We start from the raw sequence: 22,574 nt of genomic DNA on the forward strand, positions 1-22,574 counted from the left end.
TGTGTACAGTTTTGGTCGCCTTATCTGAGGAAGGATGTTCTTGCCATGGAGAGAGTGCAGCCAAGATTCACCAGACTGATACTTGGGATGGCAGGAATGACATATGAGGAGAGATTGGGTCGATTGGGCTTATATTTGCTAGAGTTTAGAAGAATGAGAGGGGATCTCATTGAAACTTATAAAATTCTAACAGGACTAGACAGACTAGATGCAGAAAGGATGTTCCCGATGGCGGGGGAGTCCAGAACCAGGGGTCACAGTCTAAAGATAAGGGGTAAGCCATTTAGGACAGAGATGAGGAAGAATTTCTTCACCCAGAGAGTGGTGAACCTGTGGAATTCTCTACCACAAAAGGCAGTTGAGGCCAATTCATTAAATATATTCAAGAAGGAGTTAGATATATTTCTTAAGGCTGGAGGGATCAGGGGTTATGGGGAGAAAGCAGGGACAGGGTACTGAATTTGGATGATCAGCCATGATCTCATTAAGTGGCGGAGCAGGCTCGAGGGGCCGAATGGCCTACTCCTGCTCCTATCTTCTATGTTTCTATGTTACTCCAAATACTTGCAACCTGCATAAAGCTCAATCTGTCTTCCAACTGCAGTAAGCAACAGCTTCTGAGCTTGGAAAGTGAACAGCTGTGAGATGGGAGCTTTTATAGCACATTTGTAGCTGTCAAGTAATAAGGTGATTCCATGGTCATACCACTCCTGACCTCCTTACCTGACGTGATCCCCAAGCAACCTCATAAAATATAAAGTTGAATGCCAAATACTTCTTAATTAGCTGTTAACAAGGTCATAATGACCTGAATTGCCTCCCCCGCCGCTGCGTGTCGGGTCTGTTCAGTGCTGACAGACTCAACATCTGGGAAAGGCGCGTGGCGGCAGGTTGACAGCGGGGGTCCCGACCCGTTGTCAAAAAATGTTTTTCCCACCCGACCCGCCACCAAACATGCCCGCTGACCTCCCAAAATGTTCCCCCCATATTTCATGAATCTAGAGGTGCTTTAGAAAATTCTGACTAATGCACCTGCAAATTTCTCACCTCTTTCTGTGAATACTCTGAGGTGGTAACCATTACTTCCTGGACATTTGTATATCTGAAATCCCGTTATTTTCTCCATTACCATTTAAAAATTGATGGGGTAGAGTTTCTGCTTTGGGGACCTTCGCGATCCAGGAGCAAATTGCGCCCACAATTGCGCTAGTTTTGAGAAAACATTTTTTCTCAATTTTCCACAAAAACTCATTTGCAAAACAGCAGACGTAAAATCTACTGTGAACCAGTGCAATCAGGCAGCATTTTGGAACGTAATTTTTTTAAATTGCTTTAAAATATATTCCCTGATATATTTAAGAGCGGTAACTTGGTGCAGTTTTATTAATGCAGCTGATAATGGGTTTATCACAAAAAATAAGCATTTTAATCAGAGTATCTAGTCCAGTGAGTAACCCAATTTTAAATAACTGACAATGACTTTAAAATACTACACAAAATCACTTGCTAGTTATTTTGGTGTACATTAGTCATTTTCTTAGTAAATTTAAAAAGGTGCCTATTATGGTCCTTGCGCCTAAAAAAACACAGCTTAATTTTTAGATCCTCTTCTAAAGCAGCACTGTGGCATAGTGGTTAGCACTGTTGCCTCACAGCGCCAGAGACCCGGGTTCGAATCCAGCCTCGGGCAACTGTCTGTGTGGAGTTTGCACATTCTCCCCGTGTTTGCGTGGGTTTTCTCCGGGTGCTCTGGTTTCCTCCCACAGTCCAAAGATGTGTGGGTTAGGTTGATTGGCTATGATAAATTGACCCTTAGTGTTAGGGGGATTAAATACGTGGGGTTACAGGGATAGGGTGGGATATGTGTAGGGGTTACAGGGATCAGGGTGGGATATGTGTCGGTGCAGGCTCGATGGGCCGAAATGGCCTCTATCTGCATTGTGGGGTTTCTGTGATTCTGTGAAGCCTGCAAACAGGCACAATTTCTGGAAACTCACAATGGTGATTAATTCGATCTGAAGGTGAGGTCAGTTTTGTGGGTGGAGCTAGCTTCTCACGCAATGCTTTCTAAAGTAGCGCAAAAGATCATAGAAACTCGATTTGCGCTGAATGTAATTTGTGCTTAAAATTCCGTGGTCTCTTGCACTGGTCTGGCCGATTTTGGGCTAATTGTGCTGGAAAAAACAGCACAACTCCTCTATTGAATTCTCTAAGCTCCAGCCCCCCACTCACCCCCCTTGACTTATTTGTCAATTCTCTTTGACGGTTGGTATTTTATCCTCTTCCTCTACTGTGAAAACATGTACAAAGTATTAATTTAACAAATCTACCATGTCCTTATTGTTCATATAATCTCACCTGCATCTGTCTTTAATGGGCCAAAATATCCCTTTACCACTCTCTTTTTCTTAATATATTTATAATAGCTTCTGTTAGCTAGGAATTCATTGTCTTTACTGCAAGAGTTATTCTGCTTCTCCCAGGCTGTGTGAACATTAAAATCTCCCATTATAACGGCATTGTTTTTGCTATGTGCTTCTCTGTACTTGTATATCTCCCCACTACATCACGATTATCAGGAGGGCTGTATACAACTCCCAGCAGAGTTTTGCATCCTTTACTGTTCCTTAATTCTATTCAAATAGTGTTTCCACTGTCTGATCATCCTTACTGAAATCTTTTCTTTCTACTGATGTAATTATGTCTTTTATCAATATTGCAATATTGCAAAATGAGGTATCACTAGATACATTGATTTGTTGCAATTCTTTTCCTATATAGCATCCTTATATTGTTATGATGATAGTACTAATTTTGTTTATGTGAATCTATTTTTTTTTTAAAGAGTAAATGTTATTTCAAATTTTAAAAGATTAAATAGGAATTGAAATTGGCAAGCAGGATACTTCTGGTTTTTGTTCCTCATTACAGTGTAGTAGGGTGGTATGACCATAAGTCTGGTAGTCGGTTGTGCAGCTATATTTGTGTAAAACACACATCAAAACATGTTTGTTTTTCTTTCTGTTGCAGAAAAAGACTACTGTCAGCCCTCAGGACTCAAAGCTGATCTGGCATGTGCTACGGCAGGCATTTGGTCGTCCCATCGTTCTCAGCAGTACATTTCGCATTCTGGCAGACTTGCTGGGGTTCGCGGGGCCACTCTGCATCTCTGGGATTGTACATCACCTGAGCGATGAAAACAAAACCTTCCGTCCACAGGTACAGCAATGTTATTGCTATTGCAAAACACAGGTCTAGCACAAGTCTAGGTTAATGGAAAATCTGTTTCATAAAACTCATGTGGTGAATTCCATTCATTTATGAATAATATTCAGCAAATGAGCATGTGATACTAAATGGACTGGAATTTGCGGTGGGTAATGATGGCGAACTAACAGCCTTCGCTGTTATTACCCCTTCGAAATTGACCGCAACTTCAGGATGCAGCGCATGTGCATCTGAACACGGAAATCCTGAAGTTGCAATCAGTTATTCACTGCTCCGACACTGGCTGCGCTTTGGCCCCCACCCTTCCCCCTATATGTTCTTCCCTCCTAGTTCTCTTTTATCCCCATGTGAGAGCCCCAATCTTTGTTTTGCTCTCTGTAACATTTTTGAAAAGTCCGGATAAAAGCAGGTTCTCATTTCCTGGTGCCCTGTCTGAGAATTCTGCAATGTGATTGGCCGCTTAGACAGCTTGTTGACGCCACAGCAGATTGCGCTAGGGAATCCCCACTACACTGTACTGAAATCACTTATGCGTCGAAAAAGGCAAACTTCTCTCCACAGAGATCGCGAGATTTCTGTGGGCATCTTTCTTTGGAGCCAGCGGCAAATGCCTTTGCTTCACCGCTGACCGCAAATTTTGGGTCAATGTGTTCCTTGAGTGGAGACCTGATAATTCACATAAGATCTGTCACTCATGGTCTTGTTCACAAATGGAATAGATTGAGTGTTCCACAGTTTCTGTTGAGAATGCTGTTCTTCCAATTTGTTTAGAATGAGGATTATTACACACACAGAATCACACAGAAACCCCACAGTGCAGATAGAGGCCATTTCGGCCCATCGAGCCTGCACCGACACATATCCCACCCGATCCCCGTAACCCCTACATATCCCACTCTATCCCCACGTATTTAATCCCCCTAACACTAAGGGTCAATTTATCATAGCCAATCAACCTAACCCGCACATCTTTGGACTGTGGGAGGAAACCGGAGCACCCGGAGAAAACCCACGCAAACACGGGGAGAATGTGCAAACTCCACACAGACAGTCACCCGAGGCCAGATTCGAACCCGGGTCCCTGGCGCTGTGAGGCTCTGTGCTCCTCTAAACTCATATCCTGCTTAATACAGCTGAGCTGGGTTACCTTCCTTGGAATAATATTTCTATGGTCCGGGCAGCGCCAGTAACCATAGCATTTGATTAACTCTGGTACATATCAGTGTTCTTATAACTCCCAGTTTCATTGCTAACCAGATATTCATCCAGATCTTTAAATAAAATGCTAATTGTTTCATCATTTACAGATTTATCTGGGACTCTACTCCACATAGCCACCACCCTGTTGGTAGAAAATCCTTCTAGTCTCATTTTTGCTTGTGACATATTAATTTTATTCTTGCTCTTTCTAGTTCAATGCTCACAGTCCAAGTTGGATAATTTGGATCTACAACATCCACTCCGCTCAGCATTTTAAAAACCTGGATCATGTCTCCTTTCAATCTTCTTTTCCCTAATGAAAATCCTCTGATAGAATCTGGTGCCAACTAACTCCTCAATTAATTACACCTGCCTATCCATTCTTCTCTCTTCCGTATATGTGATATATAATGGAGTTCCATACATTCTGATGGTTCTCCATATATTTGGAAGTCATTTTATTTTTTGGAAATCATTTGACTTCTTCAGAGCATTTCAACCCAGTAACATGGCTGCAGTCTAAGATAACGGTCGGAATTTTGCCGGTCCTCAGAGTGCAGGATTGGAGGTGGGACCGCTGTCAAAATCGCAAAGATTGACAGCAGGCAAGAAACCCGCTGTCAACCCACCTCTAATCAATCTTCCCAAGTGTCGGGTCCCCGATTTGCACATGGACCCGACACCTAGTGGTGGGAAGAGGATTATAGCCACTTACCTGGCTGTTAACAGGTATTTGATACTTGTTAACAGGCTCTTTTTCAATTTTGCCGCTTCTGTCTTGGGTTCCCCAATGTCCGGACGCCACGCCAGGTAAGTGTGGCGTGTTGTGAGTCTGCTGTAGTGTTTCTGCATTGATGACAGCTGCAGAAGTGGTGTGAAAGATCCAATGGTGCACTGGTGAGTGTCAGAGGTAAGGAAATGTTGGGAAAATCATTTTTAATGTATTTACTCTTTTCTGTAGGTAAGAAGTTTTGAATTGGCTGTCTAGTCCCACCTTATTGGGAAAACCTCTCTCACCAGTGACAGATCGCTTCTGTAACCTCACCTGCAGCTGCCATCTGTTCTAGCTTAAGGAGGGAGAGCCTGGGTGCAAGAGCTCACCTGTGAACAGTCATTGTCCGCGTTTGCAGCACCTCAATCCTGTCAAACACTGAGAAATGAGCTGTCAAAAAAAATTGTGCGTGGTCCCTTTAAGAAAACCGGCAGATGACGCGTCATCATATGACGTCATCTGACTGGTTTCTTCTTAATTGGCCGACAAGCCCGCAGGGTGGGCTTAAAAAGGCCAATCGACGTAAAATCACGTCTGTTGGCCGGATGCAGTTGAGGACGGGACTGGAACCTGGAAACCAGCTGACCCGCTCCCAAGCCACATCCATTTGCAAAATCGCAGCCAACATGTTTGAAACATCATGAAAAATCAGTCTTCAAGAGAGAGGATTACCTCAGAAATCACTTTTATCAATATAAGCACATAATGAGGCAATTCAGCTACAAACTTGCACATCAACCCCAATGTAGATAAGAGAGTGTGACTCAAAGACCACAAAAGGGTTGAAACCAAGCACTGTAGAAATGCTTTAAAATAGCACAGAAGTGAAAATAAGTTCATATAGGTAGAAAATAGTGCCGGCATCATTTTGTTCAGGCACGATGTTTATTACTGGTGCCAAGGAATTTGTTACTGTGCTCCACAGTGGACATCAGTAATGATCATGCTGCCTAAATAAGGTCACTGTTATGTGAAATAGAAACAGGATTCTCAGAGCAGATAGAAGGTTCCATGTTATAAGCTGAAAGTATAAATCACAATCTGTCAAACATTTCCCAAAACAATGCACACAGTGAATTATAGATTACATTAAATACAGCATCATCCTGTTGAGAACAGCAGTTGGTCTAAAACAAGGATAATTTTACTTTAATTACTTCAGTGATTGGGACTGTAATACTGCTTATTAGAAAAAAACTCAACATTTAACTTAACTTAGCATTTAACTTAAGTTAGTTTAATGTGTTCCTACAATAGCTCACGTCTTGTTCAATTCGAACATTACGGAACAAAATTGCTGTTAAGATACAAATGCTTAACAATAATTCAACACAAGCTGTGTAATATACCCTTCCAGTGTAATAAATTATTTTGTCTGTTATTTCGGTGAAGGCATTACTCAATGGGTTACCACCGCCATTAAAATAATGAACAGAGGTCTTTAATATGGACACATTAAGTGTTCATACTGTAATATTAAAACGTCAGATTTCAAGGTACAAGGTAAGTCTGATGTTAAGTTCAGCATGGTTCCAGTCTGGTCTGAACTGGATCAAGTCCTAGGGGTTTCACATTTAACTCATCTACACACTAAGGATTCTGAGGACAGATGCCTCAGTTATGCCTGACAATTTTTGGGCAAGCTCATTAATGATGACAGAATGAATCAGGGCATTACAGTACTATGACTTTTTATTCTGAATGTTAAGTTATATGCACTTTCTTTGAAGTTAAAGTCTTCAGATTAATGTCACGGGAGTTAGTCCTATGACATAGTAGCTAGACAGATTATGTTCCCTGTAATGCTTTTATGTTTTGAATGCATAGCATGATTTGCAGCTTTCAAATTGGGTTTAAGAATTTCCTTACAGCTTCTTGTTACTGAAAATTAATAAGTACAATTGAACGCTAACTCTGGGTTGCAGCTATTTGGTGGTTAGCATAGGGTCTGAGAAAGGCCAAACATGAAGCAGTGATTAACACATGATCTGACCGGGGCCAAGAGTATGGGTGTGATTAAAGCAAGATTGACCGGGGCAAGGATTGACCTTAGTGATTAAAAGAAGCACTGATCAGGGCCAGGAGTGAAGCATTGATTACAGAAGGGTCTGTCTGGGACCAGGAGTGAAGCATTGATTACAGAAGGGTCTGTCTGGGACCAGGAGTGAAGCATTGATTAAAGAAGGGTCTGTCTGGGACCAGGAGTGAAGCATTGATTAAAGAAGGGTCTGTCTGGGACCAGGAGCGAAGCATTGATTAAAGAAGGGTCTGTCTGGGACCAGGAGCGAAGCATTGATTAAAGAAAGGTCCGTCTGGGACCAGGAGTGAAGCATTGATTAAAGAAGGGTCTGTCTGGGACCAGGAGTGAAGTATTGATTAAAGAAGGGACCGTCTGGGACCAGGAGTGAAGCATTGATTAAAGAAGGGTCTGTCTGGGACCAGGAGTGAAGCATTGATTAAAGAAGGGTCTGTCTGGGGCCAGGAGTGAAGCATTGATTAAAGAAGGGTTCATCTGGGACCAGGAGTGAAGCATTGCTTACAGAAGGGCCCGTCTGGGACCAGGAGTGAAGCATTGATTAAAGAAGGGTCTGTCTGGGACCAGGAGTGAAGCATTGATTAAAGAAGGGTCCGTCTGGGACCAGGAGTGAAGCATTTATTAAAGTTGGGTCTGTCTGGGACAAGGAGTGAAGCATTGATTAAAGAAGGGTCTCTCTGGGACCAGGAGTGAAGCATTGATTAAAGAAGGGTCTGATCTGAGCAAGAAGTGAAGCATTGATTAAAGAAGGGTCTGTCTGGGACCAGGAGTGAAGCATTGATTAAAGAAGGGTCCGTCTGGGACCAGGAGTGAAGCATTGATTAAAGTTGGGTCTGATCTGAGCAAGAAGTGAAGCATTGATTAAAGCAGGGTCTGTCTGGGGCTAGGAGTGAAGCACTGTTTGAAAAACAAACCATTTTAATTAACTTTACATCCATATCTTTATTTCTGCCTTGCTGATAATTTTGCTGAGCTAAATCATTCAACAGGTAGTGTTTTCTGAATGTTCTAAAGAAATTATATTTTGCAAGTTGCACAGTGCAGTCGTTACTGCTGACTGCTTACAGACTCTGTTTGGTCTTTATAGGTCAAATTGCTGGGTGTTTACTTCATTTCCTCACAGGAGTTCTTGGCCAATGCTTATGTTATCGCAGTCCTTTTGTTTCTTGCCCTTCTTCTGCAAAGGACATTTCTTCAGGCATCTTACTACGTTGCTATAGAAACTGGAATCAACTTACGAGGAGCAATTCAGGTACTTTTGTATGTGCGTTCCATCCAGCAGATCCAACATGAGGAGTTTCCACTAGGTTGCTTTCTCATTAGAAAAGAATGGAATTTTCCTTCCCAGGAAGGAGAAATTCCAAGCAAATATTCTTGCAATAACATACATTAAAATGAAATTCCCAGAGTATTCACTTCAATAGAAAATTATATAAATTATGGTGAGTGGATAGTGTGCTGAATTATACATTATACATTCTCCTCAGGACCTGGAGTTAAATCCAGCTATTTCCAATGGGATGACATTTTTCTCTCTCTTCCTTCTGTAACTGTGAAATAAATGTTGGTAACCCAAACCTAGTATGTGCAGCGTACAACACCAAAACTAACAACAAGCAGTCTCAAGTTGACACTAAGGGATAATAAATCCAATGTGCCTGCTGCTGGCATGTGCCAGGAATGCAAATCACAAATTTGCACACTCCCAGTCCTGATTTTCTGTTCATTATCATTAATAAGCATAACATTTCAAGCTGGGAATGGGTAGGAGGGGGTAGGGTATTTTTTAAATTCATTCAGGGGATCTGAGCATCGCTGGCAAGGCCAGCATTTATTGCCCGTCCCTAATTGCCCTTGAGAAGATGGTGGTGAGCTGCCTTCTTGAACCGCTGCAGTCCATGCGGTGAAGGTACCCCCACAAGGAGTGCATTTGTGAATTGGTGTAGTGAGGAATTAGATGCGAGAGAGAGAGACTGTTGAGGTAACGTTTGGGTAAATAATAGTCGGGTTGGTCTGTTGAAAATACAATTGCCACTCTTATTTTTAAAATTAGTTGTGAAGTACAAAAGTGTTGAAAATGAAGCAGGGTGCATCATTTATGATGCAAAAATTTACATTTTCTGGGCAGCATGCCCCCGGACTTGCTAGAAATGCATGACCAATCTTATTCCTTTAACATTTGAGTTTCCCTTTCAAGCTTTTGTCCACTTATCTTTTTTTTTCCTCCAGTATAATTGAAGGACAGTTATGTATACCTACAGATTAATTTCCAAGTCCCTATACCTACATATATTTATGTTAGTGCTATTCTTGAATTGGCAATGTTTTGGCTCTGCACTAACTGTATTGAAGTTGTTGGTCAGCATGTTTGCATTGTGTTAGCTGTGGATTCTGAGTAGTACGGGGAAAAGCAAACAGCAGAAAATAACCTTAAAGGTAATGTGAGCTATTCTGTCTAGACCAAAACATTGGAGTAACTGATTGTATTGGATAACAGGGGTTCATTTCAAAGTCAATCATTTCTTTTGATAGCCAAGATATAAGGAGAAAACGTACTGGAAGACAGTACCCAATGAGCAAACCAGATGTATAACTTCTATTAAGAGTATTATCTCAACCTCTGATTGTACAATAGGAACAATTGGGGAAGGTTCTTCGCATGAGTTCTCCCTGCTATAACAAAGCATTTTAATTGTCTTTTTAATTATTCATCTGGACTTTTACAGCATTTATAAGCTTGAAGGTATAATTGAACCAAAAATAGCACAACCAAAATATCCCCTAGCATGCCACTAGATACAAGTGGCATTTGTGGTGTATGTAACCTGTTCCACCTTAAGAGAACTTAAGCCTGTTCCACCTTAAGAGATGTACTACTTTCTCTGGCTGCTGTATACATAATACCGGTGGTGACCACACCGGTATATAAGCACTGTGTATTAATATTGTATTCAATACAGTCCCGACCTCCAACCAGTAAAGACCTGTTGAATTTACTCTCTTAGTCTGTGTAGTAATTATCACTATAACACACAGACTTAACAGTGGCGACGAGTCCAATTCTTACCCTGCGGCAGTTATTTCCACGGCGGCTTCGCCCACAGACAGGACGTCGAAGAGAGGTTTCCACCCTCATCACCCTACTGGAAGACACGTCGAGCGGCAGGCATCGAGAAACCGGAGTGCAGAAGACATCCTAACCTCGAAGCCTCCATCAGCGACTGTCAGCTTTCTTCTTCTACCTCGGTGGTGGGTAAGCCGGGCAGCGACGCGACAGAAAGTCAACCGCGTTGGCTGTACAGACGGGGCTGGGAAGGCGGAGGAATAAGGGCGGTGAGATCGATCGCGACCGGAGATAAGGGCCGGGCCGCTTTCGAGCGAGAGGCGCAGCGCGGGGACATCGATCGTGACCGGAGATAAGGGCTGCATTCGGGCTAAAAGGCGCAGCGTCTGGGGAAACTGAAGGCGCGAGAGCCACGGTGAAGCGGAGACAGCGTCGGGGGACGGTTGAAGACCGCCAAGCGTGGGAAAACCGCCATTTTGTGGGCGGAGGACGACGACAAAGAGCGGGAAGCCGCCATCTTGGATAACATAAAAATACAATAAATTGCAACGATGCCTAAACATGGGAACATTAATACCTTTGATAGTGACATTGAAGATTGGGCCATGTATGTAGAACGCATACAAAATTATTGTAAGGCAAATAAAATTCCTGATGCAGATAAAGCACTAACATTATTAAATTTAATGGGTGCGAAGACATACGGGCAATTGAAACACCTGTTATCACCAGATGAACCGGCGGATAAGACGTTCGATGAGATTGTTACTGTCCTGAAAAATCATCTAAACCCCATGCCGCTGATGCTAGCGGAACGATTTAAATTTTATGACAGAAGGCAGCTGCAGAATGAAAGCAATGCTGAATATTTGATGGAATTACGTAAGCTAGCAAAATATTGTCAGTTTGGAACGGGACTGACAGAGGCACTACGAGATAAATTTGTGTGTGGTTTATTTAAACAGGATACACAAAGGCGACTGCTCAAGGAGAATGAGCTGACGCTTGAGAAGGTGGTCACTATGGCAGCAGCACACGAAGCCGCAGTGAGAGGCACGGCAGTAATGCAGCTACGGTCACCGGAACTCGGTACAAACAAATTGGGTTTGAGTTCTGTCAAATGTTATCGTTGTGGAAAGACAACGCACGATCAGAACCAGTGTTGGTTTAAAAAGCAAGAATGCAGAACGTGTGGCAGGCTTGGCCACATAGCTAAAGTATGCCGGTCAGGAAAGAAGACCAGCAACAAAAAGTCACCGCAAGGAAAATACGCAAAGGTACACAAGGTGACAAAGAACAGTTTGACCGAACAGAAGTCAGATTCAGACGCTAGCAGTAATGAACTGGATAGCTTAAGAGTACACAATGTTGGTAAGGATGCAGATCTCCAGACAATTTGGGTCACTCCTCAGATAGCAGGAGTCCAAGTAAAAATGGAATTGGACACTGGATCGGCATTGACGGTCATGAATAAGAAAGATTACAGAAGGTTATTCCAACATATTCCCCTACAGGATATGGAGATTATATTGAAAACATACACGGGGCAAAGAGTGTACCCCATCAGAAAAATAGAGGTAGAAGTGGTCCACAAGGGCGAAGAAAGCCAAGTAATGGACTTATATGTGCTACCTGAAGGAGGTCCACCACTACTAGGACGGGAGTGGATTAGGAAAATGAATATGGACTGGCACTCCTTGAAGGCACTAACGGTAGATTCCGGGGAAACAGATGTCAAACCTAAACGATTGTCCAGAATATTGGATGATGCTAAAGAGGTGTTCCAGCAGGGACTGGGAACACTGAGAGGAATTACGGCAAACATCAAGATTGATGAACATGCACAACCAAAAATTTTTAAAGCCAGACCGGTACCCTATGCAATACGACCTACTGTTGAAGCGGAACTGGAAGCACTAGAACGTTCAGGTGTACTGTCTAAGGTAGATTGGAGTGAGTGGGCTACGCCCATTGTTCCCGTTATGAAACGTCCTGCGAGCAACAAGCCAGGAGATCCAGGGAAGGTTCGCATCTGTGGAGACTTCAAAATCACCGTTAATCCGGTGCTTCACACGGTGCCGTATCCGCTTCCACGGATTGAGGATATTTTCGCTTCATTGTCTGGCGGCAAACACTTCACCAAGATAGACCTGGCGCAGACGTACTTGCAGATGGAGGTTGAGGAAGAGTCACGCCAATACCTCACGATCAACACGCATCGAGGGTTGTACCGGTACAATAGGCTGGTTTTTGGAGTGGCATCGGCTCCAGCAATTTGGCAGAGGGCCATGGAGCAGGTATTACAGGGAATTCCAGGCACACAATGTTACCTGGACGATATTCTGATCACAGGTGATGGTGATGAACAACATCTCGCAAACTTGGAACTGGTGCTCAACAGACTGAAAGAGTATGGACTTAGAGTAAATCGGCAGAAATGTGAGTTCTTCCAGAAGCGGCTCTCGTACTGTGGCCATGTCATTGACCGGGAGGGGCTTCATAAGTCTCCTGACAGGATTGAGGCAGTTGTAAAGGCTCCCGCTCCGGAGAATGTCTCTCAGTTGAGGTCGTTTCTAGAATTAATTAACTATTACCATAAATTTCTGCCAAATCTATCCACGGTACTGCACCCGTTAAACGCTCTTTTACAGAAAGGGGTACCATGGGAATGGGGCGAAAACTGTCAGAAGGCATTTCGCAAAAGCAAAGAATTGATCACCTCAGAGGAAGTGTTGGCTCACTTCAACCCGACACTGCCTATTCGGTTGGCTTGTGATGCTTCTCCATATGGTATTGGGGCAGTACTCTCACACAAGTTGCCAAATGGCACGGAAAGGCCAGTCGCGTTTGCATCCAGATCATTGACCTCCGCTGAGCGCAACTATGCGCAGATCGATAGGGAGGCTCTTAGCCTTGTATGGGGAGTGAAGAAGTTTAATCATTACCTGCAGGGCCAAAAATTCACACTTCTGACAGACCATCAACCGTTGGTATCCATTTTTAACCCTAAGAAGGGTGTTTCGGTGATGACAGCGCAGCGTCTCCAGAGATGGTCTCTTTTCCTAGGGGCACATCAATATCAAATAGAATTCAAAGGTACGAAACAGCATGGCAATGCTGATGGGCTGTCGCGCCTGCCACTACCTGAAGAAGAAGACACGACGAAAGTTGACCCTGTTGAGTTATTTCATTCGACCATCATCGAGTGTTTACCAGTCACCAATGCAAGTATTGAAAGAGAAACCAGGAACGACCCGACACTGTCCAGAGTCTACGAGGTGACAGTGAAAGGATGGGCAACACGGGGTGATCCTCTGTTACCGGCATTTTCGGCAAGGCGAGACCAGCTGTCCGTCTGCCATGGTACCTTGATGTACAGGACAAGAGTGATTATTCCTCCCAAGTTAAGGGAAAGAGTTTTAAACGAACTGCATGAAGGTCATCTGGGGGGAGTTAAAATGAAAAGTCTTGCTAGGGCTTATTTATGGTGGCCGGGTATTGACCAACAGATTGAGGAGTTGACGAAAAGCTGCGCTGGGTGCCAAAAAGTGCAAAATGCACCTCCGATAGCACCGCTACACCCATGGGAATGGCCTTCAGCCCCATGGCAACGCGTACACATTGACTTTGCTGGTCCATTCATGGACTCCATGTTCCTAATCGCGGTGGACGCACATTCCAAATGGCCAGAAGTCATCAAGATGAATACCACTACTTCAGAAAAGGCAATTGCGGTGTTAAGAACAATATTCGCAAGGAAAGGATTGCCAGAACTGATCTGTTCGGACAACGGACCACAGTTTGTATCGGAAGAATTCCGACAATTCTTAAAGAAGAATGGAGTAAAACATTATACCTCTGCCCCATATCATCCGGCGACAAACGGGTTGGCTGAAAGATTTGTCCAGACATTCAAAAAGGCAATTAAGGCCATGAACGATGATCAGATTCCGCTGCAACACAAGGTCGACAAGTTCCTGATGTCATATCGAAACGCCGATCATGCAGTGACTAACCAAAGTCCTGCCATGATGTTTTAGAACAGGAGGTTGCGGTCCAAGTTGGACTTGTTAAAACCAAATGTGCGGAGGGAAGTGGAAAACAAACAGTTTCGGCATATTAACAACAAGACCACTCGAACTTTCGACGTAGGACAACCAGTGTTGGCAAGGGGCTATGGAAATGAAAAATGGCAGTCCGGAACAATTCGGGCCAGACAAGGACCTCTGATGTACACAGTAGATATTGGTCATAATGTGATAAGGCGTCATGCGGATCAACTGGTAGAGTCGAGAGCAAGGGTCGAACCCATGGTTATGACAGAGACAACTGTGGAAGACGTTAATGAACCTGAGGCATCTACCTCGGCAGGGAATGTACTTGATGATGATGACACCCAATACATTGGAAACCAAATAGAGGAGGCACCTCAACAACAAGAATCAGAGACTACTGAGAGGCGTTATCCAAGCCGCATCAGAAAGCCTCCTGAGAGACTGAACCTTTGAACTGTTATACCTGAAGTTATATTATATGTATATATGTTATTATGTTATGTTAAATGGGGATATGACTGTTAAGCTAAAAAGGGAGGATTGTGGTGTATGTAACCTGTTCCACCTTAAGAGAACTTAAGCCTGTTCCACCTTAAGAGACGTACTACTTTCTCTGGCTGCTGTATACGTAATACCGATGGTGACCACACCGGTATATAAGCACTGTGTATTAATATTGTATTCAATATAGCCCCGACCTCCAACCAGTAAAGACCTGTTGAATTTACTCTCTTAGTCTGTGTAGTAATTATCACTATAACACACAGACTTAACAGCATTCACAACACAAATCATCATGTATGACTTACAAAGTAAGTTTGTGGAAAATTATATTTGTGAATGAGTAACACTGGGCCCGTTAACCTGAGTGCAAGTGCAGAAAATGTAATGCACTACAGAAGGCATTACCTGTGCTCAAATCAAATAGTTCTGGTGCCTTTAACATTATTGCAAATATAAGCAGACAAGATGCATAAGTCAAAACTATCAGAGTGCACTGGTGTGAAGGTCAATTTTATATTTTAGCCTGACATCAGTAGTAGGGAAAATGCTAGAACCTATTATTAGGGACGTGGTAACAGGGCACTTAGAAAATCATAATGGCCCGTATTTTCCGATGCCTACGGGTGTGTACGAGCTGTGTACACACCCGTAGGGACATCGGGAATGCTGGTTTCAGGCATGCAAAGCCTCTTCACCGATCGGACACCTGCCCTGGAGAAGGGCCTCTGCGGGCGGAGAGTTCCACTTTCTGCAGAACCTCCGCCCGCAGAAATCACTTAAAAATCTTACGCCTGGTAAAAGCAGGCGTAAGGCCTGCTTTTACCAGTATAAGAGTTTAAAAAAGTTTAAAATAATAATTTTTTTCCACTTATTTATAATTTTAAAATACTTTTTAAAAAGGTAAGTTTATTTTTAGCCCAGTAAAAAACTTGAATTATTTTTTTCAAAAAATTAAATTTTTGTTTAAAATATTAATATAATTTTAACTCATTTAAAAAATGTGATGGTTTTTTAAAAATTTTATTTAATGTTTCAGTGTCTTTTTTCAGTGATCCCCATTCATACTTTTGATAGGTCTATCTGTCAAAAGTATGAAGGGAGATTCCCTTCTTTCATTGGCTGGCCTGGCCCACGTGATACCAGGGACGCTTGCGAACCACATGCACCCCTGAGATACGTGGGCCCTGCGCATTTCGACTGTGGAGAGGCCCAGCATCGGAAGTGTCTGGACCTCGGGAGCCTTCAGGTAAGGGCATAGATTTTTGAAATTACAGGCCAATATGATTGGGCAGAGTCAACACGGATTTATGAAAGGTAAATTGTGTTTGACAAATCTGTTAGAGCTTTTTGAGGTTGTAACTAGCAGGGTAGATAAGGGGGAACCTGTAGATTTGAATTTTCAGAAAGCATTCGATAAGGTGCCACACAAGAGGTTATTACACAAAGTTAGGGCTCATGGGAATAGGGGTAATATGTTAGCATGGATTGAGGATTGCTTAACGGATAGAAAAGAGAGAGTAGGAATAAACGGGTCATTTTTGGGTTGGCAGGCTGTAACTAGTGGGGTACCACACAGATCAGTGATTGGACCTCAGCTATTTATAATCTATATCAATGGCTTAGATGGACAGCGTGTAATGTATCCAAGTTTGCTGATGATACAGAGCTAGGTGGAAAAGTAAGTTGTCAGAAGGCTGCAAAGTAATATAGGCACTGCAATTATATAGGGCCTTGGTGAGACTACAACTGGAGTACTGTGTACAGTTTTGGTCTCCTTGCGTAAGGAAGGATATACTTGCCTTAGAGGGAGTGCAACAAGATTCACTGGACTGATTCCTGGGATGGGGGGGATTGTCCTATGATGAGAGATTGAGTAGACAAGGCCTATATTCCCTAAAGAAGAATGAGAGGCGATCTCATTGAATCATATAAAATTCTTAAGGGGCTTGACAGGATAGATGCTGGGAGGATGTTTCCCCTGGCTGGGGAGTCTAGAACCAGGAATCACAGTCTCAGAATAAGGAGTCGGCCACTTAAGACTGAGATGAGGAGAAATTTCTTCACTCAGAGGGTTGTGAATCTTTGGAATTCTCTACCCCAGAGTACTGTGGATGCTCAGTCGGGGAGTACATTCAAGACAGAGATCGATAGATTTTTGAATATTAAGGGAATCAAGGGATATGGGGATAGTGCCGGAAGATGGAGTTGAGGTAGAAGATCAGCCATGCTCTTATTGAATGGCGGAGCAGGTCCCAGATCCTCAGTTGAGAGAGCCGCACCGAAATGGATTTCAGACAAGTGTAAGTGTAATGAACGACTGGGACCGTTCATTCTCAGCTGTCCACAAAATCCAGGCCATAGTATTTGTTTGTTTCAATGTGGTTATATCCTCTCTCCAGCCTTTCAGTAAGAAAGCCAGACTGGATGTATTTGCAACATTTGTATCGAGTTAGGCTGAGACATAGATAAGTTGCAAACTCCTTCGGAAAGATTTTTCTGACCGTTTCCCCTGGAATGCCCATTTCCCTGGTGTTGCTTAACCGGGAGCCAATGTAGGTCAGCGAGCACAGGGGAGATGGGTGAACGGGACTTGGTGCGAGTTGGGACATGGGCACCCGAGCTTTGGATGACCTCAAGTTTACATAGGGTAGAATGTGGGAGGCCAGCCAGGAGTGCATTGAACTAGTCAAGTCTAGAGGTAACAAAGGCATGGATGAGGGTTTCAGCAGCAGATGAGCTGAGGCAGGGACAGAGATGGGCAATGTTACAGAGCTGGAAATAGGCGGTCTTAGTTATGCCACGGATATGTGGTTGGAAGCTCATTTCAGGGTCAAATATGACACCAAGGTTGCGAACAGTCTGCTTCAACCTCAGACAGATGCTAGGGAGAGGGATGGAGTCGGTGGCTCGGGAATGGAGTTCGTGGCGGGGACCGAAAACAATGGGGTCGATTTTGTCGAACCTGTCGGGAAGAAGGCGGGACTTCCCCTTTCAGGTTTCTGACCCGCCTACTTCGACGTCCGGCCAATCCGCGCGACTTTCCCTTGATTGACCTTGTTGAGCCCGCCCAGCAGGCTCAGCAGGCCAATTAAGGGCCACCCGGCAACAGGTGACGTCACAGACTGAAATTTCATCTGTCAAGATTTCTGACAGATGAAATATCAGTGTTTTACAGCTGTTTGAAGCTGTCAAACACTGACAGTCTGATTTCTAAGATGAGTCCTTCTGCGCAGACTCATTTAGAAATCTCAGCAGCACTAAAAGCTGAAGGCTGTCACTTTTGACAGATCGCAGCCGTTCAGCTTTCAGTTCCGGCTGAGTGCTGCGCTCCGGACAGCTATAGGAAGAAAGGCTGTGAAGGTAAGTAAAGGTAAGTAAAAGTTCTTTACACACTTTAGACACACCAAACACACTTACCTTTACACTCATGCACCCATCACTCACCTGAGCGCCGACATCGCGACCCCTCCAACTCATTCAACCCGACGGCCCGCTGCTCTAACCTGGCGTGGTTTGGAGCTTTCAGGAAACCCACACAAAACCCCTCAAAATGGGGATTAGGCTAAAAACTGCCTGTTAACAGGCAGTTAATTGGCACTAATCCCTTCCCGCCTGGTTTCGGTGGGTCCCAGTGCGGGGCAGGTACCCGCTGTAATGATATCAGCAAATAGTGATGGTATTTGCCTGTTTGATTATTTATGCCTTACCAGCATATTTGCCTGATTGATTATTTATGCCTGACCAGCAGAGGGCATGTGAGAGACAAGCAGTTTCATTTTAGTTTCATTTTAGATGGATCTCTAAGATGGTGTCTCCTGTAATGCTGTTAAGTGAGTTGAACAAACTTTAGATTAAAAGACTTTCTCTTTCATGAATGTGTCGTCATTGAGCCCACAATACAAATCGATACATGGTGTCAGAAGTGATTGAAAGAGATGAAGAGGAAAAATCTGAAGTTAAATCAGCTCTCCACATATTAGCAAGCCAAAAGAGAACATCGTTACTTACCATTGGAGAATAGCTAATGAAGTGAAAAATGGTAGGATTACACCCACCGGCGAAGCTTCAGTTGACAGGTAATGTGGCTGAAAATTGGAGGAGGTTCAAACAACGTTTGGAGTTGTATTTAGCGGCAATCGGAGCTGACGAGAAAAGTGATAAAATGAAAGCGTCAGTGTTCTTACATGTCGTGGGTGATGAAGCGCTGGAGGTGTATAATAACTTCACATTCGCTGCTGATGGAGACAAAATGAAACTGGATAAAATAATAGAACAGTTTGAGGCCTACTGCATACCTAAATGTAACGTGACGTTTGAGAGGCACAGATTTTTCACGTGTGTACAGAAAACGGGAGAGACTATTGATCAGTATGTGACTGAACTGAGAAACAGAAGCAAAACGTGTGAATTTGGGGGACTGACAGACTCGCTGATAAAAGACAGACTGGTGTGTGGCATTCTAGATAATGGTCTAAGGGAAAGACTGCTAAGAGAGCAAAATCTAGACCTGGGAAAAGCCATAGCACTGTGTAGAGCTACAGAGACTGTGAAGTCGCAGGCAAAGGAGCTGTTCAGTGACAGTAGCTGCAACGTGGATGCAGTGAGAAAGAACGGACACAAACCGTTTAACAAAAAGAGCGCCAATGTGAAAAAAGAGGCGTGGCCAGCGAACAAAAATGAAAGGGGCAATCAAAAGTCATGTAGTCGATGCGGTACACAGCATACACCAAAAAAGTGTCCAGCATATGGTAAAACATGCAATAGTTGCAACAAAAACAACCATTATGCCCGTTGCTGTAAGAAACAAGCGCAACAAAGCAAGGTCCATACAGTAGATGAAAGCGAGATAGAGGAGTTCTATGTGGATGTAGTGTCTGAAAACAAAGAAGAAAAAAGAGACTGGATGTTGACACTAAAAGTGAATGACATACACATTCCATTTAAATTGGATACTGGAGCACAAGTTAATGTGATATCAGAGACTGATTTTAAGAAAATTAGACCCAGACCAAAGATACATGGAATAAAAGTGAAAGTGACAGGATACTCAGGTACTGATATACCAGTGAAAGGAAGATGCATTGTCAAAGTGACACACAAGGACAGAGAGCACACGCTAGCGTTAATCGTGGTGCCAAAGGATGTGCAGGCCATACTAGGTTTAAAAGCCTGTGAGAGACTGAACCTGGTAAAGAGAGTCCTCGTTGTGGAAAGCGAAGGAGAGACAGTCTATGATGAACTCATGAAAGAGTACAACGACCTATTTCAGGGTCTAGGCTGCCTTCCAGGAGAACACACGATCAGAGTAGATAAAAGTATGCCAACGGTCATACATCCATGCAGAAAGGTTCCGTTTGCTCTTCAAAAGCAACTGAAGGCAGAGTTGGACAGGATGGAAAGCCTGAACGTGATTCAGAAGATAGATGAGCCAACTGAGTGGGTGAGTTCCCTCGTTGTTGTGGACAAAAAGAATGGAAAGCTCAGAATTTGCCTGGATCCAAGAGATCTAAACAGAGCAATAAAGAGAGAGCACTTCAAGCTTCCTACACGTGAGGAAATCATGTCACAGTTTGCAAATGCAAAGTATTTCAGCAAGTTAGATGCATCATCAGGATTTTGGCAGATGAAACTGGACGAGGCAAGTTCAAGACTGTGCACGTTCAACAGTCCATTTGGCAGATACAGATTCCTAAGGTTACCATTTGGCATTGCCTCAGCTCCTGAAGTGTATCACAAAACTATCCATATGATCTATGAGCACCTGGAGGGAGTTGATACATCAATGGATGACATCATAGTATGGGGAACCACGAGAACTGAGCATGACGAGAGACTGAAAAAAGTGCTGGAAGCAACAAGGAAAACAAACCTGAAGCTGAATAGAGAGAAATGCCAGCTCGGGGTGACAGAACTGACATTCGTGGGAGATATCCTTAGCAGTGAGGGCATCAGACCAGATCCCAGAAAGGTGTCCGCCATTGAGAATATGCCAAAGCTACAATGCAAAAAGGACGTGCAGAGGTTTAATGGAATGATCAACTACATGGGGAAATTCATATCCAACCTCTCAGAAAAGATGGCGCCACTGAGACGACTAACTGAAAAGAACATGGAATGGGAATGGAATCATGAGCATGAGAAGTCATGGAGCGATCTAAAGAAACTGCTCACAGAGGAACCAGTTCTGAGGTTTTATGACCCAGCGAGACCCATCAAGATATCATCAGATGCATCACAGAGTGGGCTCGGTGCCGTTCTTCTGCAAAAATATGACTACTGGCAACCTATTGCATATGCATCACGCTCAATGACAGACGCGGAGACGCGATATCCTCAAATAGAAAAGGAGCTGCTCAGCATCACATACGCCTGTGAAAGATTTCACCAGTTTGTGGCAGGACAAGCAATCAGTGTAGAGACTGACCATAAGCCCTTGATTGCATTGTTCCAGAAGCCACTAAATAGCTGTCCGCTTAGAATACAAAGAATGATGATCAGGCTGCAACGCTATACACTGAATGTTGCGTACACACCGGGTAAGCTGATGTATACAGCAGACACATTGTCCAGAGCTGTAGACCCAAGAGAGCCCGCAAACACCAAAATGGATGAAAAAGTGAACGCCTATGTGGACATGATCACAAGTGCACTGCCCATAGCAGATGCAAAAATGGAGCTCATAAAGACTGAGACAAACAAAGATGAAACAATGAGACGACTGAGGAAAAGCATCTTGGATGGATGGCCCAACATGAAGCAAGACTGCTCACCTGACATGGCAGAGTACTGGAACTGCAGGGCGGAACTATCAGTGGTCGAAGACATCATCTACAAAGGAAGTAAAATAGTTATCCCAAAGAGTCTGAGAAAAGAGATGCTAAAAAGGATCCATGGAGGACATCTGGGAATCAAAAAGTGTAAGAAAAGAGCACGAGAGGTGATGTACTGGCCACGAATCAACCAAGATGTGACAAATGAGGTGTCAAACTGCACAATATGCCTGAAATATCGAGCAAGCAATCCGGTAGAACCACTAAAGCCACACCCAGCGCCAGACAGACCTTACCAGAAGGTAGGCGCTGACCTATTCGTATGTCAAGGGAAGGACTATCTTGTAGTCACAGACTATTACTCCCTGTATCCAGAGGTTTGTAGACTGTACACCACCACTGCAGATGCTGTGATAACATGTATGAAAGCCATATTCTCCAGACATGGCGTGGCAAGCGAGGTCTTCACAGACAACGGACCCCAGTTTTACAATGCAAGTTTCCGACACTTTGCCAAAGAGTGAGACTTTGTCCACACAACTTCAAGTCCTCACTTTCCACAGTCCAATGGACTAGTGGAAAAATCGGTCCAGACAGTGAAAAGACTGATGTACAAGGCAAAAGACAGTGGAACTGACTTCTACCAGAGCATGCTTGTATACCGCATAACGCCGCTCGAGTGTGGTATGTCACCAGTCCAACTCCTTATGGGATGTCTGCTAAGGTCAAACCTACCCATCCTGGAGAACCTCCTGAAAACAAAAGAGGGGGAGAAAGTGAGGAAGTTCAAAGAACAACAGAAAGAAAAGCAAAAGTACTACTGTGACAGAGGAACACAAAACCTACCTGAACTCCACACTGGTGACCAAGTAAGGTTCAAAGACAAAACAAACATATAGACTCAGAAGGGAACTGTCCTGAGTGAAGTTCAACCAAGATCATACAC

At 43.7% G+C, this 22,574-nt stretch overlaps 1 protein-coding gene across 6 annotated transcripts in view; it reads left to right on the forward strand.

Moving 5' to 3' along the window:
• abcc8 (ATP-binding cassette, sub-family C (CFTR/MRP), member 8) overlaps positions 1-22,574 on the forward strand; it is a 581,396-nt gene that overhangs the window by 321,253 nt on the left and 237,569 nt on the right. For 5 of the 6 annotated variants that reach the window (XM_086007823.1, XM_086007824.1, XM_086007822.1 and 2 more), the window contains exons 6-7: positions 3,031-3,219; positions 8,323-8,487. In XM_086007823.1, the coding sequence (XP_085863949.1) occupies positions 3,031-3,219; positions 8,323-8,487 (354 nt within the window). The remainder of the gene's footprint in view (positions 1-3,030; positions 3,220-8,322; positions 8,488-22,574) is intronic. The other variant, XM_086007827.1, reaches the window with a different exon arrangement.

The sequence above is a fragment of the Somniosus microcephalus genome, chromosome 15 (genome assembly GCF_052327205.1).
Source record: "Somniosus microcephalus isolate GS21.2 chromosome 15, FLI_Smic_1.0, whole genome shotgun sequence".
Classification (NCBI taxonomy): domain Eukaryota; kingdom Metazoa; phylum Chordata; class Chondrichthyes; order Squaliformes; family Somniosidae; genus Somniosus; species Somniosus microcephalus.